Here is a 19,930-nt window from a genome sequence, read left to right as displayed (position 1 = left end):
GAGCCGTGTGAGACTTTCCTTAAGTGGTTTCTTTAAATTTATCCTAAGATTGTGTTTGTTTTGTTTTAAAAGAGGCATAACACATGCAACTGTACAGTTCCCGTCATTGTGTTAAATGTGCAGTACCGTAGATTAACTGTCACCAAAAAGTTATCCATAACATACAATAACCAAGGTAGGGAAACAAGAAAAACTTGAAAATGCAGGCTTATAACTTTAAAGGAATTTGTGGGGGGTAGCTTTAGAGCATCAGTTGGTGACAAAAATGATTACAAAGGCCCAAGGCTGACTGTGACAATGCTGCATCTCATCTATACAAATGAAAACAAGAAGAGACCAAAGAACAAAGCTGCTGAAACCAGCTGGGAAAATAAACTGTTGTGTATCTCAACGATGATGGTGTGGCCTGATTTAGAATCTCAAACTGGCTGTACGCTGCTGTGTGAACATCAGTCAGTGATTTGAACCAGATCATCATTGGTTGATGCTGATAATCACAAGGTTACATTATCAAGCTAACACAAGAAACTGCTACAGTAATTGATTATCATGTTGCTGTAGAAAAAAAAGAAAAGAAAAAAAGGCTACAATAGTGCATGCTACATCAGGTGAAATATTTTTGCAACTTTCTCAACAGCAATCAATTTGCCAAGCACCATACCAAACTGATACACATTACTCATATTTGGTAGGATTTTCTATTGTTTCTCTTTGTTACACCACACTGCTGTATCTGCATGCAGTTGTAAACTACAGCCGCCCTATTGAGCCGTCCTGGCTTCCCTCTGATTCAGACAATGAAATGAAAAACAAGAAACACCAACAACACTGCTGCAGTTTCCTTCACTTAGAATGTGGCTCTAACCGGATATTTAGCACACATTCCTCAACCTGTTACCTCAACCTGGTTATTCACACCCATCAGGTTGGGATGGGTGTATAATTACAGTACACTGATTGCGTGAACAACAAAGAGAAGAAGGGTTTATGTGCAATCATCAGAGCATCTTAATATGCTACTAGACTTAATATGCTACCATAATTAAATGGTAAGTAGATTATGAATATCAAACATATTCAAAAAACAGAGAACATGATAAAAAAAAACATGCATAGACAGAGGAAGAGTAAAAAGGTAGAGAGAGATAGAAAGGAGATGTATAGAGCAAGACAAAAAGAGACTAGAGGTAAGACAAAGAGCGAGAGAAAGATGAAGAAGGGAGGAGGATCCTTGTCTTTGTTGTGGTCAGCGTGGCAGTAAGTGGACTGACATCAAAGTGCAGAGGATGGACAGAGATGAGAGAGGAAAGGTCTGGAAGCCATATGAAACAACAGGAAGAGAGAGAGAAAGGGAGCGAGATATAGGACAGGGAGTAGGAGAGGGCAAAGAGGAAGAGACTCTAAAACAGAGGAAGGAGGGAGGGAAAGCAGACGCAAAAAGGGAGAGTGGCTAACAATGGAATATGCTGAAAAGTCACATCACATCTGTGCGCAGACACACACACTGTGAAAATGTGTTGTCACATATTGTATAAGAGTATACGATCTCTCAAAAGGCATATTTTTTCACCTTTAATTCACACGATAAAAAAAATGGGCAACAAAGCTCTGATGACACTCACCACAGACTCATCTGTTCTCAACAGATTTCACCCGAGCTCTGCTGTCAGTTCAGCTCTTGTTTGGCTCTTCAGAGGAAAATACAATCAGACCTGAACATCTGGCTATTTGTGATATTTTTCCTCCAGAACAACAGCTATGTAAAATATGGACCATAACCTCAGTTTGAACTCTTCAACTGCACTGTTCAACTGCACTCAGTCTACATCAGCCTACAATACATACCATTATGGAATATACAGGTTGTAATACAGATAGGAATATAAAATCTAACAGCACATACAACCACATATACAGTACATGCAGTGCATTACATACTCCCTATTCTAGCACAGTGTGGACTGTACAAATGTAACAAACTGCTAATCAAATTTTGCGTTATTTAAACTTTCTGATATTAGATTTAATGATTTCAAAGAGTATGCAAACATGAAAATTAGGTTTTGCTAAAGTAAGATGAAGTCTGACAGGTAACAAAAGAAGCAAGCAAGATATGTGTCTGTTTGTGGACGTGTGTGTCTCCAAGAATTTACATGTGTACATCTATCAATGCATGGGAACATCAAGACAGAAAACATCCATATAAGAAAAATTAAGGAGCCAAAGGGGAGTCCCACTCCATCTCTGGATCCTGGCAGAGGTCACCACAGTGGGTATTAAATCTTGCTCATCTCCCTGCTCACTGGTTAAACCCTGGATTACCCTGCAGCACCCGCAACTGCCAACCTGCAAGTCCTGCATCTGGCTTTTCCGAGTGTGTGAACGTAGGCACGTGTGCTCATGGACAGCCATGATTAAATCTTGACTGTATGTCTAAGTCATGCACCACTTTATACAGTGAACCAGAAATTTAGCATATGGATGAGGAGGCAAAGTTACAGATCAAACAAGGACATCTGCGCTTTCATTGGTTGCCAACACTGAAGTGACTGTCTATGATATTTCCATCATTTTCAGGAAGTAAATCAGAGGCCAATTGCTGAGGAAGAGAACATCATCTAATGCTGGAATGAAATGACTGATAAAACACTGGTATCTACAATACAGTGATCTGGTAATCTGTAGCAGTTTGCCCAGGTTTAGCACCACTGCTCAAACCAGGGATGACACACAGTCAGGCCTGCCCACACACACCTCTAAATTTAGCCATTTCTTATCAACTTTACTCTCCTCATACCATCAACAGATAATCAGTCTCTGACAGATTTCATTAAGTGGAGGACAGCACTGAGCAGAAGCAGCTGGAGTAAGGACTTTCCATGTGATGATCAACAAGTATCTTGTGGTAACACTGAAAGGCGAAAATGTGTGCATATACACACACAAAGACGAATACACAAGAGAGTTTATTCATCAGTAATGTCTCCTTCTTTCACTCCCTAAAACACTTCTGTGCCCTCGCCAGGGCTGCGTCAACAGCCTGGGCAGTCTGCAGAGGCGTGAGAGAGGGCTGCTGGATGTATACGCACACACACACACACACACACACACACACACACACCACACACACACACACACACACACACACACACACACACACACACACACACACACACACACACACACACACACACACACACACACACACACACACACAAAGTTCAAGTCAGATCCAGGTCAATGGTAATATCCCTCCACTTCTTGGAATGCTACAGCCCTTTCCCACTCTTTTCCCCTATTTGCTCTTATTTTTCTATCTCTCTCTCTCTCTCTCCGTCCCAACCCTTCCCTTTTGTCTCTCATGGGACCAGGTTGACCTCTAGAACCAGGCCAGGCTCCTTTCGTTGGAACAGGCCCTGTGGGAACTGACTTGTGGATTCTGGCTGCGTAACGACTGCTCTCAATTGATGAATGGAGGGGATCATGGCCAGCCTGAGTGAATAGTGACTAGGAGGAATTGAGGTGGGACAAACAGGGGTGTGTATGTATGTGTGTGTTTGTGCAAAAAACAGGGAAAGAAGGTGGTTAGAATACCATAAACAGAAATAACTTTATCCAGGAATGACTACACATTGTTATTCTTTGTCACAATTTGGATCTCAGTCAAGCGATCTATTTTCACAGTTGTGATCATCATTACTGAGCAGCGCTGTTTATGCATAAAGACTCATGGTCAGTTTACAGTTGTGTCAGATTGACCCAAAAATGTCCATCGACAGACAAGTCAAGTGTATATGTGCCCATGCACACACAGGTCCTTAAGAAGCACTTGGATGAAGCAACACATACTAAACATGATAGCATGCTACAGATGAAAGATCATCAGGCAAATACATGCATCTATAAATATCACAGGGATAGGAGGAGGAATGCACAGGCAGTTACCATGTGTGTCTATGTGTGCAAGATGGACTGTGGACATTAGCAGGTCAGCTGGTCTTTTTTTTACTGTGTGTGTGTGTGTGTGTGTGTGTGTGTGTGTGTGTGTGTGTGTGTATTTCAAAGCCCAACGGCAGCAGGTAGCTAGTGGCCATCAAGATATTTGACAGGTGGGCCCTAAAACTCTCCTATCTCCAATTAACCTTCACTTGTTCGACCTACTTTCTCCATTAAAATAGCGTACTCCCTATTCAGCCCAGTGTTATATTTAGAAAAGAAGACTCAGTGTTTAACATACAGTTAAAGCACACTTGACTTTAAACTCACAGTTTAGCTAGTTTAGCATTTTACGAAAGGCCAAACAAGTCTAGAGCTGAAACAATTAGTCATTTATTTTTTTTACTTCACAAGCAAAAAATTGTTCATTGACCATAGTGATAATCACTGAATTCATCATCAGAAAATTTTCAAGCAAAAACACCAAACAATCTTGAGTTCCAGCCTCTCAAATGTGATGATTTTCTGTATCTTATTTGACAGTAACCTGAATATCTTTGGGTTCTGGGCCATTTGAACAAAATAAGACATTTGAAGATTGCCATTTTGTTTGGCAGATTAATCAATAAAGAAAATAATGGTTAATTGAAGTCCTAAACAAGTCCTTAATATATTAAAGATTCAAAATTTAAGAGAGTATAATGGGAATCCCACCATTTCACACCTTTGTGCTCAATTATATCAAGGTCATACAGAGTTTATCTTAAAGTTATCTAACTTCAGCATGATTTACAGTACTTGATAACATAATTTTGATATCTCTTTTTGAACAATGAAATTTGGTTTATTTGGAAAATGTCACTATAAATCTGATCTCCTTTAGCTGCAAATCTTCGAAAAACTACTAAAAGGCTCTTCTCATATTCACAAACAACATGTTGTTGCCATGGGAGCACCTGGGGACTGTACACACTGTCTCTCCTTGTTATTACTCCGTGCCTGAAACTGTTCCTTCGGAGTCCCATTTCTCTTAATGTCATTAATGCATCAGGGTGTGGCAGTAGCAATCCATTAGCTAGCCATAGCTGAATGACCCTTGTTGGCCGGCAGCAGTAACCCATGCAAGCCAAACTAGACTTTGTTTAAACTCTTGACTCTGGAGTGTCAGGTGTTCCCTCTGAGGGTGGAAAGGATGACCTTTGACCTCTGCCCCTGTGACCTGTACTTCACCACAAATGGATGAACAGTGGCATGAGACAGTTAAAATACACATGGAGAGGAAATCCCATTTGCCTATCATATCCTTGTTCAAACTGCTTCTGATTACTTGAGTGCATAGGCAGACAAACAGTTAGGCAACACAAAGCACTACACACACAGACACACACACACAAAGACACACACAGACACACACACACACACACACACACACTACGTTCTTTCCCCAATGTCAGTACCCCAGTATATAGGGGCCCCGTCTTGTTGACCCTCACTGGTAATCCATCTCAGAGCTGAGGTTAGAGTAGGAATCCTGACCCACAGTAGTTTCAGACAACAGAGTGACCAGTCATAGTTAAATGTTAATTATAGATACTATGAGCTAATATAATTATGCAATACGTTCTTTTGTAAGAACGTGTTACTGCAGCAGAAAAATACTATAATATGTCTCTATGATTCTTAGTTCCATGAAGTCTGCTGCATTACATATCAACTTTCATTCAAATATCCATTCAAAACAACTCCACCAGCTGTTCTATATCCTGACATATTCAAATCCAACAAGCCAACTTTCTGTAGTAATACTGGAGGGTAATTCAAAAGGCATTTTTGTGAAAGACAGGTGTTTGGTTATGTGGAAAGAATTAGAGTCAAGCAAACATGTTGTAATGAATCTAAAGTCATTGCTTCTGTACACGCAGTGTTGGCCTTGGGGCTGTGAGGGAGCTGGCAACTGCAGATCACTACATAACACACCGCATTCCTGTCTAGTCTCTCACACCTTGTCTTCAGCTGCTAGTTTCCACTAAGTGACTGAGTGAATTACTTAAATATAAAGAACCTTTGAAAAAAAAAAAAAGGAACTCCCAACCTCGCCCAGGAGTATAACAAAACTTCAACAGGTACAGATAAAAAGGAGTAGTCAAGTCACGCCACACGATAACACAGGGGATTAGTTAAATGGCAGGTAGCTGTATTGAAGTGGGTACCTCCCTAAACACAACCTGATGGTCTACCGTGTGTGTGTGTGTGTGTGTGTGTGTGTGTGTGTGTGTGTGTGTGTGTGTGGGTCTTCAATCCATTGCTCATCATACAACACATTCATTTGTGTCTGGGAGCTGTCTGCTCAGCTTATCATTGCCCTGCAACAAGTTTTGAATCTGTGTGTGTGTGTGTGTGTGTGTGTGTGTGTGTGTGTGTGTGTGTGTGTGTGTGTGTGTGACAGACAGAGCGAGAGAGTGAGTCACAGTCATACACGAGACAGGGTGAATACATAGGAACAAGGACAGTAAAAAGGAAACAAAAGGCACATTAGTCAGAACCAACGTTCAGAGGAATCTAGGCTTGTCTTCTAAACCCTACTTTGCAACATATTTCAGAGGCAAATTAGATAAACAAAGGAGCTATGCAGGGAATCAATGGGAAACGTGATTCCTTAACTACTATGTTTATAAACTTTACCATACAATAACCTATTAAACAGAAGCAGTGGTATAAAGTAGCAGACATGCAAAGCTCTACTGCAGGTATATCTTAGAGCAGACAAAATGACAGGTCTATCTCCAAATCTTTATGTAGCTAGCACAGCCACTATAGTGTGAGTCAAAGTCTGAGTTAATATATAACCCCTGTGTGTAAGACCTCAAGAGGTAGCTTTACAAGGGCAAGAAAAAGAAATCCCAAAACAACAAGAGTCAGCACGGGCCACAGCAAAGGAAATTGATTTTCCATTTATCTTTGTGTTGACTAACTTTGTTTACATGTATGAAACAGCCAGGAGAAATAGGGACAGGTTGTGAAGCCTTCTGTGATCTCAGTGTCCTTTGAAGACCTACACAGAGATGGTCAGTGCGTTGAGAGGAGATCCATCATTTCTGACAGAACTCAAAGCCAATATTAACATAAGTCCAAATCAAGACAAATAAAGCCATGTGTTCACTCCTCCTCAGTTCTTTCATTGGGAAAAATGTGACAATCACCTTGGACTTGACCAGCATCTATCCACAAGAAAGTGACTATATTATTATAAAAGAACAGTAAAGGTCCAAAGGAAAGACACACCTGCCAAATATAGATGTTTCCAGTCAGACTTAGTACTTACTATTTTTAATCACACTTCTGTCTGGAATCAGTCAATATCAGTCTGTGATAACAATTCATGGTACACAAGTATCATGGTGCCATGTATACGCACCGATAATATACACGTCTGTGGGATTCAATAAGAGGTTTATTATGACTCCTCTGGACTTACTGTACAGGTATTGCTCACACTTCAGTTTTATGTCACACTGCTACCAACAAGTGACCAACACTGCAAACTTACGGATTTTGATTTTCTTGGGTTCAAACTTGCAGACTTCACCCTGCAGAATTTGCAGCCGCCCCTGAATCCTGCAGGATCTTCTGAACACCATCCCTGCCTCCATCTCGATGCCCAGAAAGATGTCGCTGGCATGTCGAGAAAGGTCGGAAAGTTGGTGGATTATGTTGGTCAGTGTATGACAGCCAACCTCATCCAAAGACGAGAATAAAATGGGTTTTCGCAGTTTGCGTCTCCCGGTTTCTTCCCCCTGAATCCAGCCATCCCTCGCCGATAACCTACTCACACGCCGCGGCTCAATACTCCTCTGATGAAAGGGCATATTAAATTTCAAACCAATAACTCCAGCGGGACGAAAACTGTTCACGCAAAAACCTCACAGCTTTAAAACAAACCCAAGACGCATTGCCGTCCAAGAGCACGAAATATTTCTGAGGCAGTATAATCCTTCCATCCCGCCATATTTTTGTTTTTCAAAGCATGGGACTTCGTGCTGCTGTACACTGGAGACGTTGCTTGCCTCCCAAAGTCTATTCAAATTCAACCAGACAGAGTGCAGGGCAGGCTGAAGAGAAAGGAGGAAAAAAAACACAAGGAAAAGTAGGAAAAAGTACAAATAAAAACCCGGAAAATACTACAACCACCTGTAGCCACTGGAACCGGAGCCAGACATACAGAGAAGAATTACCTGCCTCCCCTCAGAGTCAATGGAGCGGACGGATGGAAAACCAGGACCAGATTTTTCAAAAAGAAACTGCACCGGGAGTTACACTGAGAAATCAGAAGACAACACAGTATGAAGCTAATTAAAATCACTTTGTTCATTCTCTATTAACCATTACGTCTAAAGATAAGCATTTACATTAACCAATTATATTTTAAACGGAAGAATACCTTCAGATAACATTTAAAGTCTTTAATTCAGTTCTACAGAAAGGAGTACCTTGCTAAATTGAGGGCAATTTAATAGGTTATGTAATATGTTAGGGGCAGTTAATGGACTTTGGATAGTTTTAATAAATCTTTTCATTTAAATAGCCCTTTAACTTCACAGTAAACTAAACACCGAAAATAGTCTTCCATTCTGTTAACCCATGACTGAACCCATAAAAGCAATCCATTATACTAACAATTCGTTTTTCCTTTTTAAATGCAGCTATTTTTGGAGTTTTTAAATAGGCAATTTATCTTAATTAAATTGGGAAATAGGGGCATTAAAATGACCTGTTCACGTAGTGATGTGTCCCCATAGCTAAACTAGAGTTAGCAAAGTTACATCACAGTTTAGTTTGAGTTGTTTAGCTAGCTAGTACAGTTAGGTAAAACAAACAAAAAAAATTAGTTATATTTGCAACTTACAGCAAAAATCCCATGAGTGTGGGCATTATGGTTTTTATATTTTAGCAATGACCCACGAAACATCCAAATGACTACTGACAAGTTAAGCTAACCTTAGCTTAAAATTCGATTAGCGTTAGCCTACAATTTTCTCGTCGCTGCGTTCATTTTAAACAAAGGGACATGGCTCGACAGTCACTACAGTGAGAACATACTAGCAGGGTATTTTAGTTGTTTGCTCATACCTTTCAAAATAACCCTTGGACAACAGACTCTCTGAACACTTGTCTCTGATTTATCTCCTCTCTGTGTGTACAGAGCATGTTTGTCCTGTGTCCAGTCCACCGCCTCACATTCCCACCGTTGCTCTTTAAATTCCAAAGAGCAAACCCTCCTCATCAATAGCATACCATGTGCACGGCTCAGTTTCAAAATATACAGGCCACAAGTTCAGGGGAATCTTTGGAAAGTCTGGATGACAATGTCCAGTTGGAAAAGGGTGTGTCTGTTGTATTTAATGTGCCCCCTAGTGTATTCAATGAGCACAGCAACTTCAAGGGCCCTATGTGACATGAAATCCAGGCCAGTCAGTGTTCTCATTACTCAAATAAAAAGGAGATCTTCAAATTCCTCCCCAGCTGGTATGTACTCTGTAGTGATAGTTACTCAATACTAGAGTGTAAAAGGCTGATACAGCTGTTCCCTGCAGTGGTGGCTGCTGTCCTTTCCTTCCCGTCCTATGTGCATCATGGAAAACATTGAAGGCGAGGTGTATCCTCCTGTTACACATCAGTAACATCCGCGTTTGTCCCTCCCTCAGCACAAAATGTTTTTGACAGGAAAGCAGCTTGAGGATGACACATTCACCACTGGTAGAAAAAAGGAACAAGTCTTACAATGTTTTGTTATTCAAGGGACATTTTTGGCGTTCCAACATTGCCTCCCTTTTCCGTTAAAAATTTAATCTTCTGAAATGAAAGTAGTTTTCTATATAGAGACTGGCAAGGTAAAACACAGGTGTAATCAATAGTAATAACTAAGGCTTCATTTCTGACTTACTGGGAAGTGACTTGTTAGTTTAATTAGAGCCAATTGCGCTTTTTCTGCTATGACAGGTTAAAATATCACCTGTGAAAAACATCTTTTGGGGGCAACCTCAGTAATCCTCTTTATCTGTTTTGAGGCAGAAAATCTATGTAAGATAAAGGGAACTAAAGCTTTAAGACACAAAGCATTAAAACATGATCATAAGATATTGAAATAATAAAAATGGAAAGGTAAGCAAATTGTCCAGTTCTAGAGATGAACATAAGTTTAATCAAGATTAAATATATGCCCAAAAAGATCTTGCAACTCGTAAGAGATCCAAACAAGTGAAAACAATACAAAAAGATGAGCTTCTCTGTCTGTCATGTCAATAGAGTCTTACAGTTTTATACTTGCTATGAATTTTGGACTTTCATTCGGGGGAAAATGTATACATATATCTCATTCACCATATTTTACAGTGCATTGATTCTCAAAACCATAGCCTTCTCCCACATTTAAAAACCCATACATAAACTCATTTGTAGAATTATTTACATACAAGGCTTGAACAAGTCAACTCAAACCATTTGGTGAACAATAAGAAACTTAAGAAAAACAAACAACACAAGTCAGAAGATATGGGAACTTGCTTGAACTTCATGGCTTGTTTAAGCCATAGGTAGTGACATCTTGTTACACAAATCACTTAATGGACAGGAGGCATTAGCAGCCTCTAATTAAATAATATGACAAATTGACACTCAGAAAAGACATTGGAGGAGTACTCAACTTGCAAGATACTCCACCTGTGTCTTTAAAGTTTGGTTGCACACACACATAAAAATGTACAAATGCAGCTCTAGTAAGTGTGATAAAATGAAACCAAATGTCTCTGACAACCACTTAAGACACTCCCCATTGAACAACCATCATTCAGATTCAGACAGGATACAGCTGATACAGCACTGCTCATAATGCACCTGGGTGGTACATGCATATTCAATGTGAAACTGAACAACAGAATTAATCTAAATTATGGCAAAAAAAAAAAAAAAATACATTTAGATGTCACAACTGAGTTAGTAAGCAACCACGTCACCCAAGACACATTTATAAGTCTATCTCAGTTTATTCAGGATTCACAATGTTTGAGGTGAGAAGTTGAGTTGATTCATACCAGGAAGAAAAAAAACAGAACACCGGCACTGTTTTAGGTTTCGGTTTTCTGAGCGCTGCAGAGACGTAACAGTGTCACAACCTCCAAAAAATGTAATCTTTATTGTTAGATGTTGTGTGTCAGAACTGAGTACAGCAACTCTAAACACACAGAATGATAAACACAAAAATATTAAGATAACAGCTGTCCTAATACTATGTCCTTTTTTTTGATTCTTTCATAAAGAATTGATGAGCAAAGGACAATTCAATGTAATATTCGTGTGGTGTAACTATACAGACAGGGACTGTCGAGAAGCACTGAGGCAAACGGAACAAACTGAAACAGCATCACACAGAAAAAATATTTGTAGGACGAAGGGAGAACAAATATTTATTAAGTAATTTGTTTTTAACCTCTTATTTTGTATTACACACTGAGATGCTTGAGTTTACAAGGCCAGAGGGCCCACAGCCATACTTTACCATGTGCATGTTGTTTTGTACTTTCTCACTTAACACCCATGACTTCAGTTGGAATTTACCCAAAACCGTGCTGTGATTTCTTGCCTGTCCTTCATAAATTCTGCCTGTAAACCCTCTAAACTAAAACACCTACTCCTGGTACACTGTGTTAATTAGATTGTATCAAGAAATAAAGATGAAAAACAGACTGTTTCTGCACAGGAATAAGCCAAAAAGAGCACTGATTTCACTAAACATCCTCTCAGATCTTCATATATGCATGGTAGCTCGGAAGAGAATGACAAACTACTGTTTTACAACAAAAAGGATGATTAAGTTTGTGTACACTGGTGTTTTAATCTGTGAGTGAGACTTGGCAAAGACCAGAAGCTCTCAGTGGAACAAAGGTATAGTGTTATGACGTACATTGTCTGTGTTCTTGTGGGATAAACAACCACCATTACCACCAAACAGGAAACATTTGGCTGACAGAGCGCTGGAGTCGCTTGGTTTCCGTTCATGGTTATGAAAGCATCACTCAGGGCAGAAGCAGCCACAAGGCCACGTTGGACTGTGTTGGGCTGGAGCGGTGACAGAAGACGAGCCCAGGATGAAAAGTGGTCAACTACAACATGAGAGCGAAGTCCTACAGCTTGGTCTATGTGAGCGCAGCAAGGACAGGTGGTGAATATACAACAGGAATACACACTCCTCTTCCAAGGGCTCGATGACAGGATCTAACATGGGTGTATCTTGGGACACGCATACACATACAGTACATACATATTAGTCAAATCTCCAGACTAGGGCTCCAGATGTGTCTCTTTGTCACCCTCTGGTGGTTTTGTCCAGAATACATCTGGTAGCATGTTCTCCTTCACACATACACACACATACAGGCTGCCATCGCACAAATCTCCACGTACACACACACACACACACACACACACACACACACACACACACACACACACACACACACACACACACACACACACACACACACATATATCAACATACACACTCCTTGGCTCCCCCTGTGTCTGTATTCAGGCTTATCTGGTGTAGTAGACTCTGTAGTAAACACTCTTGGAGCGCCAGAGTGAATAGGAGTTGTCAAACTTGAGCAGGTAGACTCCGCGGCCAGGGTACTGGTGGCTGCCGGCGTATACCTCCTCATGACAGTCCCGCCGGTACACCGGCACAATCTCATCCACCTGGGGCTTCCCTGCCTCCTTCTTTGCCTTCTCCTCCTCAGTGGGAGGGTCACCTGTAGGCACAAGAACAATTGATCAGGCCAAGGAAGAAGTCATACAAGGACATTACAATCACAGATGAGTTTTTTTTTTTTTTTTTTGAATGGCACAGACACAAGGCTCCTTTTGACAGCTTCATTACAATTATGCAGCGCTATTATTAACCTTAATATTATGGACTTATATGTGTGCATCAATCCTGAGCAAACAGAAAAACAGAAATACAATTTTTTAGAAAAATTATTAAAATTTTACTTCAGGCAAATAAAAATCTAATCAAAATATCCAAATAAATGTTACGCTTGCGCCATTGAAAGCGCCTTAATTTGCACAAAACTTGCATACTACAGCAAGGTTAGCTTTATGGCAAAATGTGACAAAACCTCTCATGCAAAACACACACTGTGACAGTGGAGCAAACAAACATACAACTGCTGCAACAGCAGACATTCAGAAGTGAAATTCAGAAGGACGGGCATATCTACCAAAGGCTAATGTGTACAATTAATTTAACCAATAAATCCAAGCATATTCTGCAGCACAATATTGCCTTATATCTTATCAACATATTACCAGCATTCATCTTTATTCACACCACTGCTCTAGAGTCCAACATACAGGACTTCCTCTACCCCTGAGAGAACCAGTGGATGTTTAACTATGATGTTGGCAAGTTGTGAACATGAGAATAAAATATTTTCTATAAACCTGGTTAGTTATTAATCTCTCTGCAGGCTGATAAATGACAGAAAGGAAAATAAATAAATAATAAAACAGACATTATTCAAATCAACTGCTTTGTATGGAAGACTAACCATGACATGTCATTAACTAGCAGAGTATGTGGTATATAGTGTCCATAACAAATGGCTGTGCACCTAAGATCATAAGGGCAATCATGACCAATCTCTATCATTTATTTTCAGTAGAAAAACTGAGTGAACAGATAGCAAAGTTCCATTTTCAGTTCTTGGGAAGTCAGTCTGTATCTGTGTTGCATATTTTTTTGTTTACATAATCACAAACACTGTATTGAAGGAGAGCCTACTCAGATGTGTCATTGCTGCCACACCTGAGAATATTCGTATGAGACACAATGCAGGCTTATTTCACCCATACTCCCCACCCACACCTCACCTTCATCATCCTCATCCTCATCACTGGACTCTGACACGTGCACACTGACTGAAGCAGAGGCAGCATCTGTCCACTCGAAGAAGACCCCAAAGCCGATGTCATAATAGTCCGTGGCAAACTCCCAGAACAGGTAGGAGCCCTCCTCGTGGGTGGGTACACGCACTGTCACCACCTCGCCGCGCCCCACCGTGATCACACTGTCTGCATCCTGCCGGATTTTCTCCTTGAAGTCCTTGATCTGCGGTCGTGTCCACATGGAGGGAGCAGCTATGACTGGTGGGGAGTCAGCTGTGACCAAGGGAGAAGAGACTTTTTACAAGCTGTCTAGTTATGCATCTATCCATTATCCTAACATTATTTTAAGAGAGTAAATTAATTTAGCCAGGATTTTGGTCTGAAATAAAAATAACACCTTATTCATTTCAGGTGTGTCTATTTACTCTTCTTTAAGTAGAATGTGTAGCTGGATGACCTAAACCAGCAGGCTATCATGTATCACTTGTTCTAGCTGTTCTCTTCCATTCCCTCCAGGTTACATCAACAAGGACACAGCAAATAAGAATCAGGTTTCAACTTCAGTATAAAGCTTTGTTTGGGAGAGTTCCCCCCTCTGCCCTCTAGCCATTAGCTACACAACAAGGGAAAAAATGAAGCTTCTTTCGAGATAAAGTCAACAGTAGGTATTTTTGTTTTTCTGTGAGTAAAACACAGCTACAGCCCACCAACCTAATAAAGGTCCATTCTCCGAGACCTCCTCTGCCGGCTCAGGCTCTGGCTCCCGGTCCATGCTCTCAGAGTATGAGTCTGACTGGCCTCCATTGACTGTAGGGGCTTCTTCGCCAGCAGGTGGTGAAGCTGCACACAATGGTCCCGCTGCTGAGGCAGGGACAGGTTCCCCACTGTTGAAGTTGCTAGATTCCAGTGTCCCCTGTACCATCGAATCAGTTTGCTGCTGCTGCTTCTGTAAGGCCGCCTGGGTCAGGAATCACACAACATTGAGCCAAGACAGTGGAAACCAAACTATGGACATAAGCCAAAAATATCATGTTCCTACAAAAATGTTGGAAGAAGCATAGATTTTGCACCATTATGGCTGAAATTATTATCCTGATCAGTTTGTACAATACTGCACTTGTCACTATTCACCTTACTAGGAGATTAACAATTAAAAACTTTAGTCAACATTTTGAGCAGCCCCTTACTGCATGCCAGAGGTTTTGTGCCAGATGCTAAATATGCACCTCATCATAAAGTGTGTGAGTTGATTTAGTCCTTAATTTGTTTTACTATCTGTGTAATGCCTGTTTTGTTTTTTTTGTCTTAGTCAACATTTTTTCATAACCAGGGTAATGATTAGTAACTATCAGTAACGTAACTATTTACTGTGAATCAATACTTCCAAATTCTTACAATCAAGCAATAAAATTAATCAATGAAAGTCTATCCATCTGTCAGTAAACATGTCCTACCTGTTGCTGGGCCAGCTGGACCTGGTAGAGCTGCTGCATGTACTGCTGGTAGTGCTGCTCCTGGAGCTGACGGATGAGGCCCAGCTGTTGCTCTGGGCTGTTGGGGTACTGCTGGGCAGCATACTGTTGAAACTGCACCGCTGTCTGGGCATTTAGCGCTGCCATTATCTGTTGTCTAGGTAAAATATCAGAGCAGTAAAGTTAGTGAGGATGGAAATACAGGAAATAGTGTGGAGACAATAGCTGTATTTGTTTTCATCTTGGGCCAGCTTTGACTGACTTAACTGATGGTCAATGTGAAATAAAGGTGACTGTAAGGGTGGAGCATAAAAAGACTCCAGTAAATGTCGGACACATTCTACTTCCTGTAGCATCAGTGAGCTTACAACAATGGTTGATCTTGCAGTGTGCACAGCTGTAGTTTTTTATTTAAAAATATGGAAAAATTGAGCTACAAGAAGGAGCCGATCAAATAAATGTAATCTGCTTCAGGAGACAGAACCACAGCAGATAACGGATCTGAAGTTTTTAGAATAAAGATTTAGGACGCATCACACGTCAGTCAAACCCTGAGCCAATTAGGGCAAAGTTATGTCGTTACAGAGGTGGCTCCCAGTTGGTACAGTTGGAGAGCAACTGCAGCGCCAGACTCAGAAAACCGCAGCCACCTTGTATCTGTGACTTTTAATACCATGTGACATTATGACAAAAGTTTTAAATTGAGCGTGCATTAAGTTAAGTAAGCGTTGCACGGCACTACATTAGGTCAAACGCACCTATTAGTGGACAATGGAAAAATGTAATGTTTTAACATAGACAAAGAGAAAAGTTGTAGTGAATAGGGAGTTTGTCCTCTTTGGGCCAGGTTTCAACAAAGTGCTGAGACTGCTGAAGTGCCCTTCTTGACAATGAATCAGTCACAACTCCAGTGCTGAAAAGACAATAGCCCTGTAGATATCAGTGTCAGGTGAGTGTGATGATCATGCTGAAGTCAATTAGATATATTACAAAACCATGCACATTATGCAAACACACACACAGCAACAGACACACATACTTCTGCTGCTCAACCCGTAGCCTCTCCTCATCTGCCTGTCTTCTTTCATCTTCCTCTCTCCTCAACCTTTCCTCCTCCTCAAGCCTGCGTCTCTCCTCCTCCTGCCTTTGTCGCTCCCTCTCCTCCTCTTCCCTCCTCTGACGTTCCTCCTCCTCTTTCCTGGGGAAGAGCAAAGACATAGAGGACATTATAAATGAGGGAAATGGTCAAGTTTTTCTAGCTACATATAGGACAAACTGAACCCGAGTCTGTATTTAGACACTGGAGCAGAGGGATCTCCCTCATGGGAACTACCGCTGAACACCTTACCTTTTCCTCTCCTGTTCCTCTCTTTCTATCTTGTGTGATGTGACATAGGGAGCAAAGAGGTTACAGCACTTGTTAAGCAGCTTGACAAACTCCACCATGGCCTCCTCCTTCTCCATGTTACCCAGGGAGGCCCACTCTTTCCTGCACACAGAGTGAAATGGAGGTGAAGATAGACAATAGGCAGCTGGAAAAATTGGGTTGAGCAATTAGCAGTTATGTACTGACTTTGTTTTAGATTAGATTATGTTTTACAATAACAAAACAAAGTAAATGTATATATATATATATATATATATATATATATATGTATATATAGCAATTGTAGCAACCATTTTTTTTCCTCAGAACATAACAGAAAATCAATAAAAACTAAAATTATCAATTTGTAAAATTATTGAAACTTAAGTGTGGTGCAATAAAACAGCCACTAGATTTTAATTCAGAAAGACATCAGAAGCACGGGTCAACAGTTAAATGGACTGTACAAATAGTTTAATGAATGGAAATGTGTGCGTGTTTCCTGAAACACAGCTAATTTGCTGGAATGTCTACTATGGTTCAAAGGTCACATGCACAGACAGATGTCTGCTGGGGTTACCTGCGATCGTTGCCTAGGACATCAAAGAAGCCGACCTCCGGGGAAGCATCAGGATTATAAGGGCCCAGTAACACCTGTTTGTGCAGAGCCACCAGTCGAAGCTTCTCCTCATAGGTTGGGTGGAAAGCTTTGCCATCTTTATCTGAGAGCAGCAATGTGAAAGTAATACGTTTGTGGGTTTTTTTTTATGTCTTGCTGCTTGTTAATACTACAATACACCTTTGTGCGATGTGCAAGCAGCAACAGCATTAGCATCAGCAGTAGCATACAGGCTATCATATTCTTGTCTCAGGACTAAAGAGTAGGTACAGAACAATTGCACTGTTGATTGTGCTCTTTATCCTTATCAAAAAAAAAAAAAAAAACAGACTGCTGTAAGACTATACTGCTTAGATTTGTGAAAACAATCATCTTTCGAGATCACAATTTTTGTTAAAGCAAGGGTGAGGCAATAAGATTAATGCATACAAGTTAAGCAATCAGACCTAACCCTAACTAACTAAAAAACACAAAGCAGAGATTACTATCACATAGTGACAACCAAGCCCCAACCTGTTTGCACAGTCATCACAAGTATATTACTCTAGTAAAAATACAACAAAAGCCCAGTATTCCAAAAGGCTTCCACATGTTCATGTTTGCAAAGTAATTATTGACCTGAACTTGTCTTAAATCACAGTATATTGATTAGATGAATTTAAAGGCTGAAGGGGTAGATCTGAAAGACTGGTTTGGATATACTGTGCTGGATTAACTTGCTATTTTTTGACAAATGAAAGAACTCAAATGAGCCTTTCATCTTCAAACTCAAGATAGATGTTATAGATGCCATTAATTTGCAATTTATTCCAAGCTGTCTTTTGCGTGCAGAATGACAGGGTGTAAGTGTTGATACTGATGTCAATGATTTCATAAAGGTGGTGGCATAAACTCTGAATGGCCTTCCAGTTTGAATGCATCCAGAGCACGAATAGAAATACAAATTCAGTGGCAAGTTTTCTTGTGTTTCCTGTTGGACTAGAAGCAGCATGGGAGTGGTACGGACATGAGGAGGCAATGGAGCTGTAAAACAGGCTGCTGGTCATACAACACAGTGAGCGCTGAAAACGTAGTTATAAGCAGCACTGTGAGCTGGTGTTAAAGACGTCGGTCCGAGACTGTGGACTAGTTTTATCCACAGAACTAATTCCTCCAGCACAGCAGAAACCTGTCGGGGTCTAGATTATAAGTGAAGGATCTGTGTGAGTAACTGGCCAGCAGGCTTCCTTCAGGCGGAGCAGTGGCAGGGCAGGGCCAAACAAATTATAATGAGCCTCCATTCATTTTGAATGGTTAACGTCTTGCACTACTACTTTTACATTAGCTAGCTCATGGAGCAGTCGTATGACAAGACGGGTTAGTCTGTTGAAACCCAAAGAAGTGCATACAGAACGGAGGAAACATCAGGCAAACAGCAAATTGAGAATATTTTCAAGACACAGACAGACACGAACGGACTACTCAGGAGTGCCGTGTTTGTTTTACCCTTTAACAGCCAGCTAACAGCTTGTTAGCCACTCGTTAGCTATGTAGCTAATGTAACGTTGCGGCTGACAGCAGCAACCCCCGGTGGTGACAGCTAGCAGCTAATGTTAGCAACCTGCTAATCTCAGCCAGCGAGTGGTTCGTCTCACAATTTAACGGTCGTTTCCAATGAGAACCGTTTTTCTGCGTCAGGGCTGCGGGATTATAACAAATATAAAATACCTTTGAAAAATTTGAGTGCCATTCCGTAGAGCTCTTGTAGAGGAAAGCCCCATTTCCTCTCTATCGCAGATTTGGCAGTCTCTCCATCTTCGCCCCCAGCGGCTCCCGGCGTATCGGTCTCGGGTTCCGCGGGTTTGGGGTCCGGTTCTTCGACCTGGCCCTGTTCCCCCTCCGGGTCGGGACTGAGGGTGAGGCCATCGATGGAAACTTCGAGCCGGCTGGAAGTAGCACTGTCGAGGTCGCCGCTCTGAACCTCTGTCGCCATCATGTAGACTGTCAGCTGAAGCAGCCACGTACCTACTTCCGTTTAGACTTGGCGGAAGTTCCGGGAGATTGATGTAAATAATGACGACGCTCTAACTTATTACAGAAATATTTACATACTTTTTTTTCTTGGGACTGTAAAAAACGGAATATTTTTTCATATTTTGTTGTATTTTTAGAACAACAGGATCGATACAAGAATTTTATTCGTAATTAACCTGTTTATTTTCCTCGGGAAATACCATTTTTTCATTTTTGTGATAAAATATTGTATTACTACATAAGTAAAAGTCATACTATTCATTTTAATATGGTTATCATGTAAGAGCCCTGACCATCGTCATATATATTTACATGGCATGTCTCTTATATTTGACTTCAACGTTCTTTTGACTGCTGAAGACCTTACATTTAGTTTTGTTTGAACAAAACATAATAAAATACATAAAACATATATTATTACATATATTATATATTTTTGCTTTAAAACATATTTTGGTTTAGTTTTGCCTCTTAGTGAAGTGGATGGGGATGGATGTAGGCCTGCATCTGTTTATTTCTACTTGTAAATATGAATTACAACCTGACAGATATTTAAGAGATTAAAAGACATGATAGCAATCAATC

General features: G+C 40.7%; 2 protein-coding genes across 3 annotated transcripts in view; both read right to left on the bottom strand.

Moving 5' to 3' along the window:
* The window catches only part of nhsl1b (NHS-like 1b), a 105,231-nt gene extending 97,210 nt beyond the window's left edge, over positions 1-8,021 (bottom strand). For both annotated transcript variants that reach the window (XM_056405738.1, XM_056405739.1), the window contains exon 1: positions 7,484-8,021. In XM_056405738.1, the coding sequence (XP_056261713.1) occupies positions 7,484-7,802 (319 nt within the window). In that variant the 5' untranslated portion in view covers positions 7,803-8,021. The remainder of the gene's footprint in view (positions 1-7,483) is intronic.
* A 2,091-nt stretch (positions 8,022-10,112) lies between these two features.
* On the bottom strand, positions 10,113-19,349 carry acbd3 (acyl-Coenzyme A binding domain containing 3). Its single transcript, XM_056405647.1, has 8 exons — positions 19,040-19,349; positions 17,294-17,435; positions 16,696-16,836; positions 16,387-16,545; positions 15,330-15,504; positions 14,587-14,833; positions 13,861-14,148; positions 10,113-12,737 (listed from the first exon to the last, which is right to left on the bottom strand). Exons 1-8 carry the CDS (start codon positions 19,305-19,307, stop codon positions 12,523-12,525), a joined length of 1,635 nt encoding a protein of 544 aa, XP_056261622.1. The 5' UTR covers positions 19,308-19,349; the 3' UTR covers positions 10,113-12,522.
* Positions 19,350-19,930: the final 581 nt, after the last annotated feature.

This window comes from Seriola aureovittata, chromosome 19 (assembly GCF_021018895.1).
Source record: "Seriola aureovittata isolate HTS-2021-v1 ecotype China chromosome 19, ASM2101889v1, whole genome shotgun sequence".
In the NCBI taxonomy this organism is placed as follows: domain Eukaryota; kingdom Metazoa; phylum Chordata; class Actinopteri; order Carangiformes; family Carangidae; genus Seriola; species Seriola aureovittata.
Note: the sequence above shows the minus strand (reverse complement) of the source record. Positions and strands in the feature narration are given on the sequence as shown.

Excerpts from the sequence above, each read along its gene's own strand:
- acbd3 (XM_056405647.1), bottom strand. The coding sequence starts at position 19,307 with ATGATGGCGACAGAGGTTCAGAGCGGCGACCTCGACAGTGCTACTTCC. Across the intron at positions 17,436-19,039 it reads GGCACTCAAATTTTTCAAAG|ATAAAGATGGCAAAGCTTTC; the intron begins GTATTTTATATT and ends TGCTGCTCTCAG. Across the intron at positions 14,834-15,329 it reads TCCAGCTGGCCCAGCAACAG|GCGGCCTTACAGAAGCAGCA; the intron begins GTAGGACATGTT and ends TTCCTGACCCAG.